This window comes from Culicoides brevitarsis, chromosome 2 (assembly GCF_036172545.1).
Source record: "Culicoides brevitarsis isolate CSIRO-B50_1 chromosome 2, AGI_CSIRO_Cbre_v1, whole genome shotgun sequence".
NCBI lineage: Eukaryota > Metazoa > Arthropoda > Insecta > Diptera > Ceratopogonidae > Culicoides > Culicoides brevitarsis.
In genome coordinates this window covers 29386432-29410816 of record NC_087086.1, presented here as the reverse complement: position 1 = coordinate 29410816, position 24385 = coordinate 29386432, and the positions used below count along the sequence as shown (strand labels likewise).

Genomic DNA, 24385 nt, shown 5'->3' with positions numbered 1-24385 from the left:
AATGATTAATAGATTACAATCATTTTTAAAAGTCAAAATGTGTAGCGAGAACGTGCACATTGGATCATTATAAATTAGAAAAGAATAAATGATCTATTTTATTTTGTAAAGTATTTATTTGTATTTTTCGTGTACGAGTGGTTGTAAAAGTACTTTTCTGTAACATATTGGTTGATGGTTAACCGTTCGAGGGATGCTTGGGGAAATAATAACCCCCAACAAAATATCTATGAACAAAATTGTTTTTAGTTAAGATAATCAATTAAAAGTTGATTTGAGAGAAAATTGTCAAACATGTTCCATCATTTTCATTTATTTCTGAAAAATGTATTTTAAAATTTTTCTCATAAGGAGTTTTTTCTGATTTTGAACAAAAAATTCTTCTATATCATGAGCTTCTTCTACCTCAATTACCACAATAGGCCCATCTGGTTTGCCTCAGTTAAGGAAAATGCTAGATGTTTTTGAAATTCAATGACGGTATAATAAACAATGCTCTTTTGCAAATACATAAACCTTCATATTGGAGTTTCCTCTAGTTTTGTTAGAAAAGTTATGTTCAAACTGGACAATTATATTTTTTATACTAAAAATGTTTTCATCTTTTTCTGTAGTGATTGCTAGATTGCAGAAAATTTTATTACAGTTGAAAAGACAAACGGGAAATAAAACAATGATTACTTTGCCACTTCTCTATTTTTGTGTTGTGACTAAAGATTTTTTGTTAATTTTTTCACGTTTATCTAATTTCAGTTTCAATTAGCTCAATGTTTTTGAAATTTAATCATTTGGATTAATGTGAAATTTGATGACTCTTTTGCACATAATAAACCTAATTTTTGAATAATATGTAATAAATTTCGCTATTATTAAGGTTGATTTCCTTATTATGAAAATTATTGCATTCTTTTAAATTTTATAATTTTTTAAACTGGTATATTATCCTCAATAATGATTTTACATTTCTAATTATTTCAGTGCTCGGTAATTTTTATCAATTTTTGGAGGGAAAATTCTAGATGATGTTCATATCGATTTCGATGTATTGACGTCGTTCGATGTCGTTATTATTTGGTTTTAAACAACAGTATTAGCATTTTGAACAACATTTTTTTTTTATCATTATTTGGGTCGTCTTCATTAAAATATGTACTTCTAGGGTAAAATTTGTAAAGGTCTCCTGGAGTTCCTTTATTATGTGGATAACTTTGACTTACATTCAATACTTCCAATATTAACTAGTAGGTTCTGTCGAATTTAATATTTTAAATTACAATAAATGTTATATCATTCTGAAAGAGTTTGAGTTTTAGATTTAAATTTGATTTTTCTAAAAAAATAGCATAAATAATGATAAAAAATAGTTCTGTATGATAATTTAAGTAAAAACTGAAAGCAAAAAAAAATTATAACTTTACCTCTTACGATTACTCTACCCCTTGGCGATAAGTAGCCATCCTTTAACCTTACCTGAAATTTGAACTTTTATGCCAAAAATGCCCAAGCCATCTCCTGAAAGGTTAAATGAAGAATGATATAAGACCAAAGTGTTAAAACAGCAACATTTTGCGGGTAGAAACGTACCTTTTTCCCTTATGGGCTTTTGTGTGTGTGGAAATGCTTTCTCGTTCTTTCTCATTTATATCCTTAATACGAACATTCATTCATTCAATTTATATCCATGATTACTCTGTATTTTGTTATAAATGATCATCATCACAGTCATAGGGAACTCTCTTGACTAATCTTGCCTTTCTTTTGCCACTTTGTACGAGAAAAGTATCTTCCTCAATGCCAACATTACTCACGTTCATTTTGTTTCAATTCATTTACTGTAAACCAATAATGTTCTCGTTTAATATTCTAGTTCAATTTATTATTTTTATTTCATTTCTTTCTCATTACTTTCGTTTGCGTACTTGCGCTGTGTCGACTTGTAAAATTGATGATAATTTTTTATTTTTTCGGGAGTAATGTTTAAGCAATTTAACTGCCTGCCATTTTTATGTAATGTGCGTCGTCGTACGCTTTCTCTTCCTCCAAAAAATATAATCTATTGTTTATTAGTTATATTCATTTATTTTTAAACAGATACAACGTTAATTAATGGACTTGATAATTTTTGTCTGTGCAGAAAATTAGCATCAAAATGCTTTGTTCCATCATCATCATTACCAATTTTTTTTATGTAATCAATTATTAACATACACTTGGTTATTGAAATGTTAATCAATCTAACGACTTCGTTTCTTTTATATACATATTTTATTTTTTTTTCTTTCGCTTTTTTTTCAAGCTTTTGCATCGCACTACTACTAAATGATGCACGTGTAAATGACGCCTAGGCAGCAGCAGCGCGATAAACATGGAGAGAAAGAGGAAAAAAATGTTAAATGAATGGGAGGTGAATTTTCGTATCACGATTTGTGTACTCTCGATGTCTTGCCTTGTCTCGATGTTGATTGTTTTGTAAAGATATTGTTTTACTTCTTTCTAGCGTTTATACGTGTATGCGGCGCAATATCATCGCTTCTTTGACGTTAATGAGGTGTAATTCGTCTTGAAATTCATTAATCATTATCACATCTATAGAAGCAATTTCTTTGCTGCTTTCTGGGAATCTATTTTTATTATTATTACAACTATTACTTGTATTGTTTAGGCGTCTAAATATTCATTGTTATATGATGCGTTAAAAAAGGTAAAAAATATATATTAATAAAACAAAAAGTTTTTTTTTTTTCGTACTCGACCTAAATCCCTTATTATGTTAATTTTTTCTAGCACAAGAAATCTTTTACAGGATTACCATAACATACAAGGAAAACATATGTTGACCATATTTACATCAATTTCTTCAAGAACATTTTTTTCTATATCATAATAGTTATTGTTCATATATTTTTTTTTATATTAATATTTAATAACTTGAAAAATATTTATTTAAAAAAAAAACGATTTCCTCATCAACAGAAATCGCACGCAAAATAATAACCGACCCTGGTTCATTAAAAAATTGAACATAATTAAATCTTATTAGCCAATTTATATAACAATTATCATCGCATTCATTATTTATCATTATAATTGTAATGAAATATATAAAAATAATTACGTGTGAATCATTTCAATTTATTATTAAAGTTATTTTAAATTATTGTTCATTGAATGGAAAAAATATATATAATTAATAAACAATATAAATAAATGGAATTACATTATTTATTTCTCTTCTGATTTTATCATCGTTAACAATTGATTGCCGTTAGTTTGCTTTAACTCTAATAATAACGAGAAAAATAATTTACAGTGCGATAATATATTAATAAAAACATAAATTTCACATAAAAATTACTCAAATTATATCTAGACGCCACAACTTGTTTATTTATTGAATAAAAAATGAAGTGAAACTTTTTTTAAAAAGTTACATTTTTAACAGTGGTAAATTTGTCACATTTCAAACGAAGTTACGAGGTGACACGAAGACCGAAGATGGCGTCATGTATTTACATAATCACCGATAAATTGATCAAACAAATTAATTTACAATCATATAATTACCTTGTGTGTATTAACAGACAATTTTAAGGTAAATATTCGTTTTCTGTTTAATAATAACATGTATTATCATATATATTTTTTCTGTTATTTCCCGGATATGAATCATATTATATTAATAAATAATAATAATGGTTTTTATTGTGTGTTCTTGTCCATTTTGTCTTTTTCTCTCATTTGCTACAAGAATATTATCATCATTATTATTATTAAAAAAAAGTTATTATTTTGTATCAATCAATCTATTTATTTATTTCATACACATAGCTGCGAGAGACAAGTACTTGAGACGACAAGTTTTTTGTGTTAAAGTTATTTAGCGGAGCATGGATGAGTACAATAAACGAAATAAAATGGAAAAATCAACAAAAAAAATATTTTACGTGAAATTAATTGTTTAAATAGTGAATGAAGAATTTAAATGTTAATGTTGTTATATATTATGTTTTTAAAAATACAAACAATAAAAATGTTTATAATATTTATAATACAATGAAATGAATCATTTTCAAAAAAAAAAAAATAGTGGTTAAGAAACTTTTTTGGGTGTATTTAATTAAATATTTGCATAACATACAATACTTATGGAAAAAACAACATTAAACAAGTTTTTAATAATAATTGAAAACATTTTTTTTTTCGCGAGTTGAATACAATAAAAAATTGGTTCGCGACCAATCAATCAATGTTCATGCTCCGCCTTGATATCAAAAGTAAACAACTACAAACAAGCAATCAAAATTAAAAGATTCAACAAGATATACAAATGTGTACGCGATGCGGCGATGTGATATAAAAGAATAAAAAGAAGTGGGGATGAATATAAAAATATATATATTTTATACATGTATGCACACAATGAAACGATCAAAGTAGGCGTCGTTGATAGTGAGGTTGTGTTGGTAAATTGCCGACAGCATACGGTTGGAAATGTTGTACGAATTTGAATAATAATTAAATGCGGTGATTACTAGAGGAAGCTCCAAATTACTGTAAGTCATAAATTTGATGATAATTAGTATTTTTTTAAATTAAAAGCTTCAAATTAAGAGATATTATACAAAATAGAACGTAGGAAATAGCCGATTGAATGAATAAACACTTTTAAAACTTAACAAGAAAATTTAAAATTTTTATTACTTAATTTTTTCATAAAAAACAAAAAAATAACTTGAAAAATGACAATGATCAAAAGTTCAACCATAAAAAGTTTTTCTCATATTTGTCATAATTTTTTATTTATTAATTAAAATCTAACAGCTTCAAGTATTCTGTGTTCTGTTGATCGATGGCCTTTTAAATTTAAAAAGTTTAACCAACGCAGATGAAATTGAACTTACGGACCAAATCACAAAGAAGTTGAAATTACCTTAGCACAGTCTCCGTTCAAAAGCAAGGACAAGATGAGTTTTATGATAAGCCACTTAACGTTCTTCAACGTCAATTTCAACGGAGAAAAAGGAAATGCGAACTTATCAATGAAGCTTCATACCAAATATTCGTCGATACACGCAGATTTTGTTTTACTGACGAAAAACGTAGAGAATCAAACGTTAACGAGTTATTAGAAATTTAAATAAAAACTGATTCGGAGAATTAAAAATAAAAACTCGAACCACAGCATGAATGAGGTTAGAAGGAGGTCAAAACAACAAAAGGTCGCAAGAGAACCAAAATCTCCAAAAATGCTCTAAGCAAGAAAAATTAAATAAAATGACAACGAAGAAAAGGAAGATGAAATAAGAAGGGTGCAACTAATTAAAAGCACAACGTAACTAAAGCAAATGCAAAATCCGTGGTTGAAGTCCAAAATGAACTTGGCTTATCGTTTTATTTTGTTTCGTTTCATGTCTATCTGTCGTCAAACTCCACAAAATGTCAACTGCCTGTTGCGCCACACACGAATCGCCAAAAAAGACAAGAACCGTGAGCTGTGATATTAGTTTTTAAGTAGTTTTTAGTGTGTCCAATAACGAATTTAATGTCGTCAAATAAGAAAAATCTACTATTTATGTTATGATTAGTTAGTAATCAAGTCCCTTTAATTAATGTCATTTATTGTATAAATTTAAGTCCTGGTTAAATAAAATATTGTATTGTATTGAACCTGGCCCATCAAGTTATCCAAGTTTTCTGACAGGCTCCGTTCATTTCTCTACATACCCGAAAGACCAAAAAAGACCTAGTTGACGAAGTCAAATACAAGAAAAAAAGCAAATAGAGTATTATCACGACTAAATTATCTTTAATTTAATCAAGAATTATTTTTTTAAATTCGAATTGAGCCTTAGCAACACGAGACAATACTTCTCACCATCTCGTACATCTCTCGTTCGTCGATCGCAACATTTATATCCGATACAACACAAACACACTCGCAAGATTTCGTATTATACCAACACATCAACAACACTCGAACGTACACCGAAAGCTCATAATCAATTTAATTTTGTGTTTAGTACTTCCCCATCTTTTGTCTGATACGGTTGTCTTTATAAATATTGTTTATCGAAGTATTAAGAAAAAAATAAACGGCAAAAATAACTAGAAAAACTTGTAATTAAAAACTATATATTTTAATATAAAAACATCATCATTCGATCAAGTTTTTTTTCCGCATAATATTTTATTCGTAGTTGAAACGTGTGTGCGACAACAAGTCAATTTAATTGAATTTGACGTGAAATTTTAAAAATAATTAAACGAAATAATTAAAATTTATTTTACCACAAAAATTAATTAAAAACAAATTTCCTGTGAATTATTAAAAGGAATAAAATATTAAACAATAAAAAATAAAACGTGACTAAATCAAAGTGTGTGGCATAAATTATTACAAAAGACAAAAAACAAACAAATAAAACTGCATCTACCATACATCGAGAAACAAACAAATAAAGAATAGAAAAGAAAAACGTGAAATATTAATTAACTGTAAAATTTTTTGATTGAACCAGAAATCAAACAAACCAGTTAATTTCAATCAAGTTGTATCGCAATTAAAGAATATTTTTAATTATCAAAAAAATGTTGAGCACGATTTGTATTTATTAAAAAATAAACGTTGAAAGCTAAATTTAGAAAGTAAAATTTTTAATAATTTTAGTAATTTTTTTGATAAATTATACAACAATTTATCATTTAAAAGTAAGTTTTTATAATAAATATTAAAATTTAAAAAATATCAAAATAATTGTTAATAATTATTTTTTTGCACCGACGGTCATTTTAAAAAGTAATAAATTTTAACAACAATTTTTCATTTTTTTTTCTTATAGAAAAAATCTTCAATTTTTTTTTAAACTAAATTTTATAGTAAGTTATCAACTTACTTTCCCCCCAAATTTCCATAAAACGCAAAACTGGCAAAACTCGTGAACTCGGTGTCCACTTATGCCATGGACAGTGGTCGACACGATCGAGATTCAGATTTAGGAGACGATTCACCCATGGTAAGTTAATAATTACTATCGAAATTGTATTTGTTAGGAAATGTTAAAAAAAAATCTATTTGCTAAAAAAAATATTAAAATTTAAGTGCGATAAGGTGTGGTGGTATGACACGATGATGATGGTTTTTATTTAATAATTGTATATATGCGTAAAAATTACAAATATTTTTATGTGGCTTTTGTTTAAATATTTATTATCTCTGTTTTTTTTTTCTTCGTTTTTCTGTACAAATCGAAGCGCTTGTACAGTTAAGTTATCAAACAATTGATTAGGAAGAAAAAGCACGTGCCCTTTATACGATATCTATTGCTCTAATCTTTACCTGTCTTCTTTTATTGAATTGATATATTTAGCCCCTTAATTGAAGTTTCCAGCCTCTAAATCGAGAACAAATAAACAAACACCTTCAATCAAATCATAAAAGAAATAAACAGGTAAAAAAAAAGTTGTTGAAAAACCCCAATTTTGGTCATGTGCCACCGTTTAGAAATTTTGATTCGTATATAAAAGGACAATTGTGATGAAATTTACACAAAAAAAAGTGTAAAAAAGCGGATTCTTCGTCAGTGTTTGTACACAAGAGTCACTCAAACAAACAAAAACACGATAAAAACGTCCTCTCTGTGTAACGAGACGACAAGCTAGTAACATAACAACAACAACAACAACAGTAGTTGTCTCGAACAAACATATATACAAGAGAGAGAGAATAGAGGTGAAGATATACGATTTGGAAGATAGTGTTTTGACATGAAGCACGCGTTTTATGAAATTTATGTGTTCTGTGTGTGGAGAAATTTATTGGGGGAGTCGCGATCGGATTTTTTTTTCTTCGTAACATAGGTTAGTTTTTAACTTTCTTCAGAAAAAAAAAATATTAAGGCCGCTCCAATTTTTTTTCTATGTTTTTGTCCTATACTCCATTTCAAAAGTTGTAAATGGGGCCAAATAAAAAATTGTTTATCGAAATTCAAAGATTTTTTGTCTTTTTCCGTTTTTTTAAAAGGAATTTTAAAAAAATTTGAAAATATTTTTAATTTTTAAAATTTAACAATATTTTTTTTTATAAAAATAGATTCACAGCTTTTTTTTTAAAGAATTTAATCTTTAATATAAAATTTTCGTTTTGAAAAAAAAAGTTGAAAAATTTTTTGACACGTTATTTTTATGAAATGGTTTTTTTCAAGAAATTAAAAATAAATTTTTAAAATGTTTCAAATTTTCAAGAAATTTTAAAAAATTTTAGAATAATTTAAATTTTAAGGAAATTTTAAAAAATTTTGAAAATATTTTCAATTTTTAATCATTTTCGTATTCAAAAAAAATTAAATATAAATTTTTTCTCTTTAAAAAAATTTCCAAAAAAATTATTTTTTAAAAATTTTTGACTTCTATTTTCATGAAATGGTTTTGTTTAAATTTTTAGCTTGAAAAAACTCTCAGATTAATTTAAAATTATCAAATATTAACGTAGATATCTTAGCTAAAATTTTCATTGATGATTAAAAATTGTTTTTTCGCCTCCATATTTTGAAAAAATTCTTCGGATAAAAAATAAAAAAAAATATTTGGAATGTCCTAAAACATTAATAAAAAATTACAATTAATTACAAAAAATCAATGAAAAAAGTGCATGAGGGGCGCGGCTATGCTAATTTCTATCCATAAAAAAATTATAGATTCACACTTTGCTTTGCTAGCCATCGTTCGGGCGCAAAAAAATACCGCGCCATGTTATGACCACCTTGTATATTTATTACATTTGTTATTTTTACACACGTACACTGACGTACAGGAATGCAACTTGAAACAATTGTAATTGAAATTGATGCATGCATATGAATAATTAGTAATTTTATGATTTTGCAATTATTATTTATTACATTAAGGCGTGGTTTATTACTTGAAGCGAACGAAAAAATTTAATTTAATTTTTTATTTTATTTTTTTTATCCTGAATATAAATTAACATACAAATATATGTATAACATAAACTTAATAATATTAATAAAAATTATAATAATAACTTACAAAAAAACTGGGAGGGACTAACTTTTGAATAAATACACGATTTTTTGATAAATATCGTTTTTTGTATTATATTCGTTTTATTACATTTTTTGTACCTTTTTATATATTTTTTTTTATTATAATGTTATTTTTTTAGCCAATCAAAGCTTTTCTTCAACATTTATTACAAACAATAAAAAAATTACTATTATTATAAAGGATGATAAACATTTTTAACGTACATTATATATACGATGATGATGAGTATGCGCACAACTGAACCAAAAAATTAACATGATGATTATGATTCAGATTTCTCGTAGCTCTGTAACATACACAAAATGTATATTATAATATTAACAACAAAAAAGCTTGATTTGTGCGCCGTTGTTATACTTATTTTTGATCATCACAATTGATGCGAAGGGGAAATTCGTGCTTGGCAAATCCAATGAAAATTCACAATGAGATTACATGAGGCGAGGAAAAAGGGTGTGACCTAAAATCCTTTTTTGCTTTTGTCTCTATGAATATAATAAAATATATATGTTTAAATTATGTTTTGTTACTCAACTAAATAACTTTTTAAAATGAAATTTATAAACAAAGAAATTTTTCTTGTGAAATTTTGTCTCAAAAATGTTCCCATTTCTTCGTTTTTGGGTATAAGAAATTATTATTATTTAAAATTTTTAATAATGTTGTAAAATATGAAAATTTATGGTTTACATTTTTAGGGATTATTTAGATCCATAAAAATTCCACAACTTTGTACGAAACATACGGCATGCAATAAACTTTAAAAGAAACAACAACCATGATAATTTTTCGTCCCTTTTTTGGTAAAAATTTTTGTCTCCATAATAAATAAATAAAATCCTTGAATTTTTATGTTTCGTCGGTCCCATTTGAGATTCCAATCTTTCTTTAATTTATTTATCATTTAAGATAACTTTTAATTTCTACAAAAAAAAAAAATATTAATAAAATCACTTAAGACCCTCTTCCTGTGCAATATGCATAAAAATCAGATCTTTTTATCCTTTTCGACTTAATAACATGCCATGCGGGCGTGTTATTTGGCACCCGTAATAAACATATCACTTTTTGCCCGAATGACCGATGTTTATCTGATTAGTCAATCAAAGGCAAAAAAAAATTTTCACACCACATTAATAATGGATAAATTTAAATTTGCCTTGCCTTGTTAGTGATTGTTATTAAATAAATATATATTTTTGTGGTAATAGGAAAAAAAGGGTGGTCAATTGTTTATTATTTTATTTATATATATAATGTATATGTTTATTTAATAAAATAAAGTCATGAGAAAGTTTGACCCTCATGTGAAAAAAATTGCAAAAAATAATGTTTTAATTAATATTTATAAAATATTTATTGGATTTGGACATTGATACTATATACGGGATGTTATTGGCCCAATTATTATTCAAAAAAATCATAAAATAAAGTTATATTAAGAAAAGCTTTTAACATAATGTTTTTAAAAACTTGTTGATTCTTCATATATGTTTAATTTTTATACATCATATATAAAAAAAACATGATATACTCAATTTATTCAACTTGATGCACCTTACTCATTTTTTTCATGTAGATATTTCTTTGTTTGTTTGTCCATCCAATTTTGAAGGAGAGAAGTACATTTATTGACATTACATTAAAAATAAAAATATAAAAGAAATACCTCAAAAAAATATATATTAATATAATAATAGCACCAAGTTGATGATTAAAATCAAATATTAAACATTTTTTCTCTTTATTTTCTTCTCATTGTTGTTCAGATATTTCAGACTTGAATCAATATATAAATAAAATTTAAATGGAAAGGCACGTATTTTAATTTATTTAATATAAACTCTTGAACGTTTATATAAACTTACATTTTTCATGTACTTTTTTCGGTCAATAAATACAAGAAAAAAAAACTTACAGACATGTAAATTAATGATTAAATAAAAATAAAACGCATTTTTCTGATTATTATTAAAGAAATATAAAAAGAAATATTTTTAATGTTATTTTATTATTATAAATTTTGTGCCGCATCACGAACGGGATAGAGACAATGTTTACACTTGCTTAACACTTTTGTCGCTATCATAATATAACATGTAACATTAAGGGTGGTCGATCTACCTGATCCTAATTTAATATTTTTATAACTGTTTTTATTTGATTTATAATTAAATTAACTTTTTTTGTTTGTTTTGGAATTTTTTACTCTATTTTTGGCTAAAACAAACTAACTGAAAAATATTTTTTAATATTTAATATTAATATTTTTTTTAAATATTTAAATAAAAAAATATTTTTTTAAACTTATAAATATTTAACAAAATTAAGATAAATAATAAATTTAAATTTAATTTTAAAAAAAATATAATATTAAGAAAATTAATTAAAACTTTAAAAAAATATTAAAAAAATTATAAAAAATTCTTCAACTAAAAAATTTGTATTTTTTGGACTAAAAAATTTAAATTATATATTTTTTTAAATTATTTCTTTTTTATTACTTTATTAAAATAAGAAAATTATTTTAAATATAGGAAATTAAAAAAAAAAATTCTTTAAAATTTTTAAACAACAAAAACTTATATTTTTGAGACTAATAATTAAAAAAAAACTTAATTACACTAAAATAATATTTTTTTAAATTAATTGCTTGGTTTGAATTTTTTAAAATATTTTAATTATTAAATTAAATTATTATTATTTTAATTATTAAAGTTATTATAAAATAAAAAAAAATATTTAATAAACAAAAAATTCACAAAAATATATAAAATAAGTTTAAAAAAAAATAAAATAATAATAAACAAAGAAATTATACTTTTGCATACTTTCATACAATCCGAAGCTTCTGATTAATGTTCTTCAATTAAAAGTGTCGTGTCATGCCTGCTGTGACGCGACGATATCTCTTGCATATTATCAATTATTTATAAATAATAAATAAATTTTGTTCTTGTTTATTATTAACATTATTATTATAATAATCCAGTTTTTTATTTCCTGTTACTCCTCTATAATGGTAAACTTTAAATTGCTTATTATGTCTTTAGTATTACGCACGTACAGCTCAGCACACGATCAATTTATCACGAATCAAAATCAGAAATAAATCAAGAATGTCACATTTATTACCTTTTATAAAACACGTCTTTTGATACAATAAAATATAAATAATAATAAAAATGAAACAAATCAATCAAATGACGTGTAACTGTCAAAGTGTTTAATCGGAATTTTGAATCAAATAAAATTTTCAAACAAAATATCGAAACAAGTAGTTTCTATTTTTAATATTTAAAATAATAATAATACAAAAATCTAGTTAAAGTTAGTTAGTTAAAGAAAGAATCACAACAAAAATATTCATAAATATAATAATCCATTGGGTTTTGCGTGAATATTTGCCCTTTTGACACATGTCTACATTAATATTTCCAACATTAAATTTATGTTTTAATATTGTAATGTTGTTCGGTTTTGCAGCGCACTTAATACACGAAATAATATCATGTTTCTTACGTGCATTTTTTTCCTTTCTAAGTACCTTTATACCAAAGTTAATGTCTTGCAATGCGCCTTAGACAATGCCATTTTACCGATATCTGTAATAATATATTATAAATCACGCTTTCTTTTTTTCCTTTCCTCGTAAGGCATTCATCATTCAATTAGTGCCTAATACCTACAATGTTTCCTTTTAAAACACAAAATTCCATAATAATGATAAGAAACTCATATTATCGAACGAAAAATATTGAATGTCTTGAAATCATATAAATTAAAGGTAAATTTTTATAGAAAAATATGAATAAATTTTGAAGTCGCAAAAGTTGGGAAGCCAAATAATAATCATAAGACACGTTGACGTTACTTGCTTATTAAGTAGTAGAAAAAATGTTTAATATATTTTTTTTAATATTTAATATAATAAAAAATAATAATAATGCGGATAAAAAATATATAACATATATGTTTAGTTTATAAATAATATTAAAATATATTATACTAAAAAGTCTTTATTTTTTTTTTAAACCTCAAATTTTTTACGAAATAAAAATTAAAAAAATTCAAAATTAATTTTAAAAAATTAAAAAATAAAGACTATTTTGTGTAATTTAAAAAGATAAAAAAAATAAAATATAAAATATATATAAATATATTTTTATATATATAAATATATATAAATATATTTTTATATTATAAATATATAATAATATTTTATATATATATTATAAATTATTTTTATTATATATATATATTATATATATATATTATATTATATTTTATTAAAATATATTAAAAATATAAAAAATATAAAATAAAAAAAATAAATAATATTAATAAAAAAAATAGTTTATAATAACAATATAAAAATAATTGCCTGAGAAAGAACATAAATCATCATCATCATAATTTAGCCAAAAATTTCGTCAGTTTTTTAAAAAATGATTCGTGATAATATACAATTATGTTGTTAACTGGTAGCTGTAAATGTTTTGTTTTTCTTTAAATTTATCAATCATCATGTTCTTGCACAATCATTTATTTATAAAAAAAATATATATATTAAAACAGGGGCAAGGTGTTTGATTACTAAATTGATTTTAATTTATGAATATTCTAAATTTTTACAAATTTAAAAAAAAATGTTTAATAATTGTATATAATTTATGTGGGTCGAAAATGAATGAAAAGTAAAAAAAAAATAATAATACAAAAGTGTTAAAATTAAAATAATGATGAGTCTATTGTATATAAAATGTTGAAGAAAAAAATTAAATTATTTCAACTTTGATTAATTGATGACACAAAAATGAAAAACACGATGTCTTTATCATATTAATCATTTTTTCTCTATGTTATATTTTTTTTGTGTAACATTTTTTTCGTTTCTTTTCACTTATAAATATGAATCAAATTATTATTTTTATTATGTGCCAAAGATGTTTTTCGTGTTTTGTGTATTTATGAGCGTTTAACGCAAAGAAAAAAGAGATAAAAAGGTTGAAAGGCAGTATTTTTGTCTTTGAAATACGATGAAAAATTGTAAAAAAAATAAAATAATGATAAGTTGTGGTTAACGAATGTCTATTTAATAGAAACAAAGATTTAATTTTATGTTTTTTTTTTAGCTAAAAGAGCCTCAAACCTTGTTGAACCTTATGCGAAATTATTTTTTACTTACATTGTAATTTTTTTTCTTTTGCAGTCACACACAGACGAACACTCGGACCGCGAAGAAGAAGAAATCCGGGACTGCGACTCGAGTGACGAAGGCGTTAATGTAAATCCTAGCAATACATTGACAACGGGAATGGATTTTGGCAGAAGTCCAGAACATATTTCAGATATGAGGTAACACGAAGATCAATATAATAAAGTGCACTTTAATAAAATTTTTGATTTATTGCACATGTGTTAAAGATTGTTGTAAAGCAATTATTATTACTTTTGTCAAAAAAGTTTAATTTTTATCTTTTTTTTCTAGTCATCCATCACCGTTTGCACAAAATCACCCACTAAACTTGCTAAATAATTTGACAGCGCTCGGAATGAGTGCGCAACACTTGCAAAATTTGCCACACAGCGACGTCTTGGAGAAACTGAAGATGCAAGTGCGTGATATGAAAGTCGGTTTAATGGATCCGGACTTTTCGTCGTTGCATGCGGCAGCTGCTGCCAATTATGGGGCTATGAATGCCGCCAATTTCGCACAAAATATGGCACATACTCCGAATGGGTTTGCCTTCCAGTCGCCCACTTCCGGAAATAAAGATGGTGAGTTAATTATTTTGACAGTTTTTAGTTAAAATTTCGAGTAAAAAGCTTAGAAATTGATTTTGACCAAAAATTAAAAGTTTTTTAAATTAAAAAAAAAAATTAAAATTTTTTAAATTAAAAAAAAAACTAAAAATTTGTTTTAAAATTTTTTTTTTACAAAAATATAAATTTTAATTAAAATTAATTAGGTAAACTTAGTAAAAAATATTTAAAAAATTTATAATAATAATAAATTTTTTTATTTAAAATTAAAATTTAATTTTAATTATTATTATTAATTATTTATAATTTTAAATTAAAAATTAAAATTTAATTTTCAATGATAATATTTCCTTTTTATCTTACAAAATCCAAATTTAATTAATTTTAATTTTTTTTTAATTTTTAAATTTTTTTTAAACTGTTTTGTACAAAAAATTATTTAAAAATTTTAATAAATTCTGAAAATTCTACAATTTATAAAAAAAAATATTTCTCGATTTATTAAAGTTTTCACGTTAAATGAATAAAAATTATTCAAATAAAAAAAAATTAAAAACTATTTTTTTTACATTTTAAAATAAATCGAAATTCCATTCAAAAATATTTTAAAAACGCGCGAAATCCAATCTCCAAGCACAATTAATAGGTTAATTAGCTCCTCCGCGATAAAAATTCTTTCTTTCTTACCTTTCCTTTTAATTTTTTGTCCAATTCCCATTCTTCACTTATTAACATCAGCTTGCAAAAAAATTCTAATTCATAAATTTATGGAAAATTCCAGGCAATCCGGCATCAAATTCATCCGCATCGAGCGAAGGCTCTAATTCATCGCAACAGAACAACGGCTGGAGCTTTGAAGAGCAGTTCAAGCAAGTCCGACAAGTAAGTGTGATTTTATTATCTTTTTTTTTTGCGTGATTTTCCCAGACATTTCTTATAAAGTAAAAAATATTGCGGTATTTCGTACGTTGTCCCTAATTTAATTAGCAATCGATTTTATTTTAATATACATTTTTTTTTTATAAAAAAGAGTAGTTTTCTTCTTCTTTTATAAAGTTTTTTTTTTCAATTGAACTTTAACGGCTTCCTTGAAGTGTTTTTCAATGCGAAATATGTTCATGAATCGTTGAATTAAATACAATCAATACTCAATCTTGTTATTATATACTTCGTGCGACTTACGACCGTCTTACTAATTGCCAATTTATTAACATATACGAGTATAAATTATTATTTTTTATCAAAATTCTTTCCCATGAACGCTTTTGTGAGCGAATTTAAACAAAAACATGAATAAATTATATTATTTTATATTATTATATATGTTTAAACATATAGAAATATATATTTAAAAAACAGTAGAGGTGATCCAAGTCGTCAATTAAATAATTTTCAGTTCAAAATTTGTTCATCATCTGTTGTAATAAATTTTCTCGACTTGAATTACTAACTGTGAGTATCTAAATAATAATATATATAATGTTATGTTATTTATATTATTATTACAATTGTTCAATAATAATATATGGAAACATTATTTTGTGAATGAAAATGGATTGGAAATGAATCGGAGAGTAAATATTTTCTTATTGTAACGGGAAATAAAAATCAGTTTTTCACAACAATTTTACGGATTAACATATATAACATACGTTTTCACAACATATACATCTATAACACACATAATAATAATAATATTTTTCTTTAAATCAATTAAGAATTGAATTAACTTGTACAAGAAAATTATTTCCTCTGCTTGCCGTACATTCGACAAAAACGAGGGAAACTTTTTTTTTCTAACGAAAAATCGACGATTTTTAATTATGTTAGTAACATTAAAATAATATTGAATAATTATGTTCACAACACACTCCATCCATGGACTTTAAACTAGTTTTAGAGTTATTTTTATAAAATTTTTACATTAAATTTTCCCCTTACTTTATTTTATCGACACACGTGGTCTTTTCGAAATTTCATATATATACTTATGGATAAATGGATAGAAGGAACAACATATTTATATCAAATTACTAACATCACTCTACTTTTATATTGCATTTAATACTGTTCGAACGACGCGTTTGGATGTTTTTATATTTTTTTTCTTCATTAATTAAAATAATGCACATTTCCTTATTATTATTGATATTATTTTTCAGAAGTGAGGAAAAAATTTTTGACATTTGTCATTAATTTTTATTATAAATTATATATATTTTTTCAGTAATACAACTTTTTATTTTTTTGGATTTTTTTTTTAATTTTTAGAATTAAAAAAAATAATTTTAATTTTATTTAAAATAAATTTTAATATTTTTATTTAAAAAATTTAAAAATTAATTTTAAAAAATTAAATTAAAAATTAAATAAAAAAAATTAATAATTTTTTTTTATTAATATAAATTTAATTTAATTTAATATTTTTATTTAATAATTTTTTTAAATTTTATTAATTAAATTTTTTAATTTTAAAAAAATTAAATTTTAAAATAAAATAAAAATTAAATTTAAATTTTTTTTAAATAATAAATTTTATTTTTTATATTTTTATTTAATAAATTTTTAAATTTTTTTATAAAATTTTAAAATTAATTTTTTAAATTATATTTTTATTTTATTTTTTTTATAAAATTATTTTTTTTTTATTTTTTTATTTTTTATTTTTTTAAAATATAAAAATATTAATAATATGTTATTTTTTTTAAATAGCTCCTCATTTGTTACAAAAATTTTGTTTCAAATAATATTTTAAAAATTCAATTTTTTTAAATATTTAAAAAAAATCTGCTAATTCTTATCATCAAAAAAAAAGGAATTTCATGCAGAGACATGGTATATCAGATTTCTCATGATCATAATATTATCGCATCGACGTCTGGATTTATTTTTAACTTTACTGCCGAAAAAAAGCAGAGGACCAACGCTATCGCTTTCTTTCTATCATCGTTCCATGCATTAAGGCATAGACACAATTTTTGTTTTATTATTTTTATTTTATTTATGTCTAAGAACATATACATGCATTTTCAACGCATATGCATTTATTTTGGGTAACCTTGAAAATATACATATTTGGTATGCTCTTGAAAATGCATTTTGTGGAACATAGACGGACGGCATTTAATTTTATTTTTTTCGTAATTGGAGATTTTTTTAATTAAAATTTTATGTATAACTTAATATATTTACAACAATTGCTCTTAAGTCTGAAAAATAAATTATTATTATTATTATTTAAATATTAAAGCCACAAGATTATTTCTCACGTATCAAACATTAAAAATATAAAGTGTAAAATTATTTATAAATAAAAAAAAGAGTTTTTTTTTACAAAACAATTATGAATGAAGTGAACTATAAAAGCAAAAATAATATAATGCTAATCATTTTTCATCATTATACATGTTTTACATGTTGGTTTGCGCGAGAGATGTTTCATTCATGATTATTGATTTAAAGACTTTTATATAGAATTGTGAACGAATTTCATTCATTTCGTTCCATTTCGTGTTTCATGTTTAATAATAAATAATAATAATAAGAAATAATACAAAACTTAATAATATATATATTATTATTAATGTTTCAATGTAAGGCAAGATATTCACACGGACGACACGTCGTCGTCACAATTTTACAACAAACAATAAAATAAGTGTTAAATTTCATCGCGTCGCCTTAACGTAAATTTAACATCTTTCTTTGTTGTTGTTGTTGTAATATGAAATAAAACATTTTTCTATTCATCATTCATGTTTTATTTTATTCCGTTTTATTAATGAAGATCTCTCCGCTTTACAACTTTCCAAATAAAGACATCTGAAAATAGTCTCGTGAGTGATGACATGATGAAAAACGAGAGTGGACCATTAATATATATCTAAAATAATGTCTTAATCATTACAAAATTTTAGACAAAAACCGTTACAAATCTTAATTAAGTCCATCCCCCTAGCTTTTTTTCTATAAAATAAAATAAACGCAAAAATAATTTTAATTATCATCATATATATGATCATTATTTATTTGTTAATGTTGCGGTTAATTAAAATTTTGTGCACAATTTTACAGTAAATATATAAATTAAACTAAAATTGATGCGTGAGAACGGCACAATATGATGACGCGCTAAATAAATGGCAATTCAATTTAGTGAGAAAATTTTATTTTTGAAACATTTATATTTGAATTACAATTAAAAATAAATTTTCTATACTTTTTCAGTATAAATGAATATAAATTCATATATAATTATAATGTTAATAATAAAAAATGGACCACATTTAAATAAATTTGTAACATCCATCATATATATTTTAATTTTTATACATTTTTTATATTCAAATGTATAATAATGTTAAAAATGTGACTTATTATCAATAAGTCATCAACATCTCATCTCAATTGTCATTCATGAATGTTTTATTTACGTGACAATATCATTGCTGCTGCCATTCAAAATTTAAAAAAATTGTACAAAAGAAATATTTAAATTTAAATAAATCATTATAAGACGTCTTAAAATATATATTTTTATTATAGAGTGGCATTATATATATTATATACATTAACATGTTGTATACGATGTATAATCTTCAATTTTGTCATTTAATTTTATTTTTTTCAGAGAACTTTGTTTTAATGTTTATCATACCAAAAATTAAGGGATTCGGCCATTTTGTTTTTTTTTTAAATCTTCATTAATGGGATATCTATCATTTGCCACCCCATCATAAAAGAAGTTTATTTTTAATTTTATTTAGATTTATTCATATGCGATGCATTTTTCTGCCTGCTCCTGTATATAGGATCTATATGAATATAAAAACAAAAAAAAATAAATATTATAAAAAATTTTTTATACCTGCAAAAGTGGCCTAAGTTACCACCAATCGAAAAAATGAAAACAAATTATAATCTTTTAAAGTAGATTTCGTTTTCTTTTTGTTTTATTTTATTATTTTTTCTTTCTTTCTTTTTTTTAATTTATAAATGAATATTATAATGACCGTAGAATGGTATAACTTGTGTGAGTCATGTCCGTTCCCTGTACTTACACAAGTTTTTACTGCAATCGAGGGTAAAAATGCACATAATTATATTGCTATATGCATAAATATGTATACGGAGAGGAGTGTTAATTTTTATGACTGCAATGCAACTTTTAAACATAAAATTCTTGGAAGTTTGGAAAAAAAGTACAAACAAAACAAAAAACAGATACAGACCACATTGAATTTATATTGAAATTACCAATTTTTATTTTTTTCCTTTTTTGTTGTGTATTTTCGGTCGGTGATAGATTTGTGCTTTTTTTGGAATATTTTAATATATTAAGGATGATAGATTCAAGGAGATATTTAAGAATAATAAAAAGATTTACAACATATTTAAATTGTTTCAACAATGCGAAGGATATTTTGTTAATTTTTTTTTTGCTGCTGCAATAACAATGGGAAATTTTTAATTTTAAGAAGGAAGACTTTGCAGGTAATAAATTATTATTTTATTATTATTTCGTCATCTTGTACAACCAAAAATAATAATAAAAATAATTTTTAATTTTTCTTGTAAAAAAAGAGTTATTTTTTGAAAAATATTTTTTTTCTGGAAAATTTATTATAAAATATCAAAATTATGTTTGAAATGTATTTTATTAATATTTAATTAATTTAATTTAATATTTAATAATAATAAATATTAATTATTTTATAATAATTATAATAAATAATTTTTTAATAATAAATTTAATAATAAATATTTATTTATTATTAATAATTTTTTTATTTAAAAATATTTTCAATTTCAAAATATTTAATATATTATTATAATAATTTTATTTATTATTTTTCGAAAAAAAATATCTTGAAATTGATAAAATATCGAAATTAAGTTTAAACATGATTTTATGAAAATTTATATAAACATGCGTTTTCAATTATTAAATAATAAAGTAAAACTTGATGAAAAATATTAAAAATAAATTTTATTTTATTTTCTTTTTCGTAAATAAAAAAAGATTTATTTTTGAAAAAAAGATTTTTCTTCTTGCAAACTTATTAAATATTAAAATTTTGTTTAAACATGAAATTATAATAAATAATTATTTTAATAATAAATTTAATAATAAATATTTATTTATTATTAATAATTATTTTATTTATTAATATTTTCAATAATAAAATATTTGATATATTATTATACTAATTTTATATTTTTTTTATATGATAAAATAAAACTTTATAATAATGAAAAATAATAATAAAAATAATAAAGAAAAAAAAAATGAAAAAAATATATTTTTTAGCAAAAATAAGAATTTAAAAAAATATTTTTTTTATCAAAAATATTTTAAATATTAAAGTTTAATTCAATTTATTTTATTTTACTAAAACATGTATTTTTTAATATTATTAAATATTAAAATATAACTTATTAAAAAAAATTATTTATTTATTATTTACAATTTTTTTTTTATTAAATTTAATTTATTTTTAATTTATTTAATTTATTAAATATTAAAGTTTCATTGAAACATGTGTTTTTATTATTAAACTATAAAATATACTTTTATATAAAAATTAATCATAACATATATAAATATTTATATAAAAAAATCAAATAATTAAAATTTTAATCGGAAAAGTGCTCTCCTATAATTTCATCGAAAAATCAAAATTAAACAATAAAAGTACAATTTTAATTATATTTACACACTTTATCGTTTTTATCATATATAAAAATTTTATAAATATATACAAAAACACAAAAATCTCTCACAACTACAAAGATAAAAATTTTATTATTATTTTGCATCTACGCCTTCAGATAGTTGTTACTGTTAGAAAAGAACAGAGAAATAAAGATTAATAAACATTTTGTGTCATTTAGCTCTACACACACTCTCACACCCATTATCTACAAAACATTCCTCTGTCTACACAGCCTGCTATAGATAGTGGCTCTAAACAATATTTGTACAATATTTTATTATTTTACACATTTTCGAGAATATAATTTTTCGTTTCTCTGTCAGTTAATCAGTTGTCAGTACAAGAGTATCCTTCACACAGTGCATGTGGTGATAAATATTTTATTTATTTTTATATCAAAAAAAAAATGTTATAATAAAATTAACATTAAAAAAATTTAACGGAATGAATTAATCGTGTTCTAAGCGTGACAGCTAATAAACAATTTTCATATAAAAAAGATAAACATTGAGTAACAAGAACAAGTGTATTAAAAAATTCAAGCAGTGTTGAAATCTTTCGATTAAGTTTGTGTTTTATCAAAAACGAAAAAAAAAAAATAAAATATATATAAAAATGTTGCCAGTCGACAATCAACTGCATGAGGTAATTTTCTGTCATTTAAAATTAATTTTTTTCTTGAACAGCTGAAAAGTTTCGTTTCGTGATATATTGAACGACATTAAAAACAGATCAAGGCAAAGGATATTCGGCGCCGATTTTATTGCATGTTTACTTTATTTTTCCCAAAATATACATTTATATTAAATATAATATCTTAAGGACTATTTATGCAAAGTCGTTTTGAAATTTTCGATAGAAAGAAACCAGATGCCCAGTAAAAATATATTTAAAAAAAATATATTAAGGATTTGTCATAAAAGTTGTTATTTATCGATTTCTATTAAAATTTCAATATATATTGAAGCACATGTCCTTTTTATAAATCTTTTTTTTTTATTTTTTCCGACCTTCGTATTTAATATTAATTTTTTTTAAAGAGAAGTTTGTGTGTGTCATGTTTTTGTAACTTTTTTAATGAATGAAATTTTGAGAAAATATCATGTGGTCCATATATTTTGCCGGTTTCGGCCTTTTTTCTCTCTTCTTCATTCATCCATTCAAGAAATCTTGTTAAAACTCTTGGTGTCCAATTCTATCAACAACATTTTTTTGTTGTAAACGTTTCTCGTTAAAAAACAATGTTGCGGATTTTATTATTTAGCGCTACTAGTCAATGATATATAATTGCAATTATGACAGGAAAAAACAACTTTTTAATATTAAATGTTTACGAGATATCGTTCGGATGCATCTTTTTATGAATAATCTAGCGCGATGATCGTATAAAAGTCGTTATTTTATGATTATTTATTAATAAAATGTAAAAATATCAAAAAACTGGATTAATAATAAAATTTTTTTATACTTATATATATCATTAATATTGATTTTAATCGAAATTCGATCGTTAAAATTAAAATTTTATTAGCAAAGTTCTCGTCTAAAAAATTTTTTTTTTTTAAGTAATCCAGAAAATCAAGAAATTCCATTTTTGGAAATAATTATCCCAAATTTAATGTTTTTTCTTGTTAAAACTTGTTTTTAATCCTTTATTATTTTATGTTCGTATTCATTTTGTTAACCCAACTTCTTATTATTATTTTTTTTTTTGCAAGATTTTCTTTTTTTTTTCTTTGTTAAACAAATTTCTTTTCTCCTTGAAAAAAAATGTACAAATAATTTCACATATTTATCTCTAATTCCGAATAAAAAAAAATCCACTATTTTTATTTATTGTTACTGGGTGACGAAGCGTGTAAATGTTATAATTTTTCACACATTAAATATCATCATCATTTCACAATAATATTGCCAACAGTATCATTTTTTTTCGTGCGTTGTTACCACTATTCATGCGGTTATTGTTGATTATTGTGCCATTCTCATTTATTATTATTATTATATTTTTATTATGTTATATATGTTGAGTATATGTTTATAAGTTAAGTTTAAATGATTATGATGGGCACGCATTATTTATACCGGTAATTTTATAACAATAGGAAGATTAGGAAAAATATGTGTGACGACGACGAGTAACAAGGGGGATGAACTTTACAACTCTATGTGTGTTGTTTTCTATTGTGTCGCACGTTGTTGTTTGTTTTGTTATGTTTATTATATTATTATTAGGTTAGGTTAAGATTTTTTTTGTTTGAAAAATTTTTCAAGTGGTTCGGAAAAGGGCAAAGGTTATCGGATTTTTACCTTTGATTTTTTTTTCAATTGGAAATATATTTTTTAGGGCAGTTTTTTTAAAAAATATTAACAATGTGTTAAATATTTTATTATTTATTATAATATATTATGTATTATTTTTTTCCAGTCTTAATAATTCAAAAATCACAAAAAAATAATTTTAAAAAATTGTAAATAATTTTTTTAAATTAATAAAAGTATTTATAATTTAATTTTTATTAATTTAGGTTTATAATAAATTATTAAATATTTATTAATTATTATAAATGATAAATATTTATAATATTTATTATTTAAATTATTTTTATATAAATTATTTTATTTTATTTTATTATTTTATTAATTATTTTTAACATAATTTTTCAAAGGACTATAACTATTTAAATAAATTTGTGATAAATTTATTTTGAAATATATAATTATTTAATAAAGAAAAATTTAAAAAAAATAAAAATTAATAACAATAATATTTAAAAAAATAATTAATTTTATTATTTTATTTTTTTTTAAATTTAAAAAATTTTTAATATTATATAATA

The 24385-nt window shown here is 22.7% G+C and overlaps 1 protein-coding gene across 1 annotated transcript in view; it reads left to right on the top strand.

The window, feature by feature from the left end:
• The first annotated feature begins 6624 nt into the window (after positions 1–6624).
• Positions 6625–24385, top strand: part of LOC134830022 (protein dead ringer) — a 32608-nt gene continuing 14847 nt past the window's right edge. Inside the window, exons 1-5 of the mRNA XM_063843368.1 lie at positions 6625–6708; positions 6840–7013; positions 14276–14421; positions 14555–14844; positions 15611–15711. Of these exons, the coding sequence (XP_063699438.1) occupies positions 6960–7013; positions 14276–14421; positions 14555–14844; positions 15611–15711 (591 nt within the window). The 5' untranslated portion in view covers positions 6625–6708; positions 6840–6959. The remainder of the gene's footprint in view (positions 6709–6839; positions 7014–14275; positions 14422–14554; positions 14845–15610; positions 15712–24385) is intronic.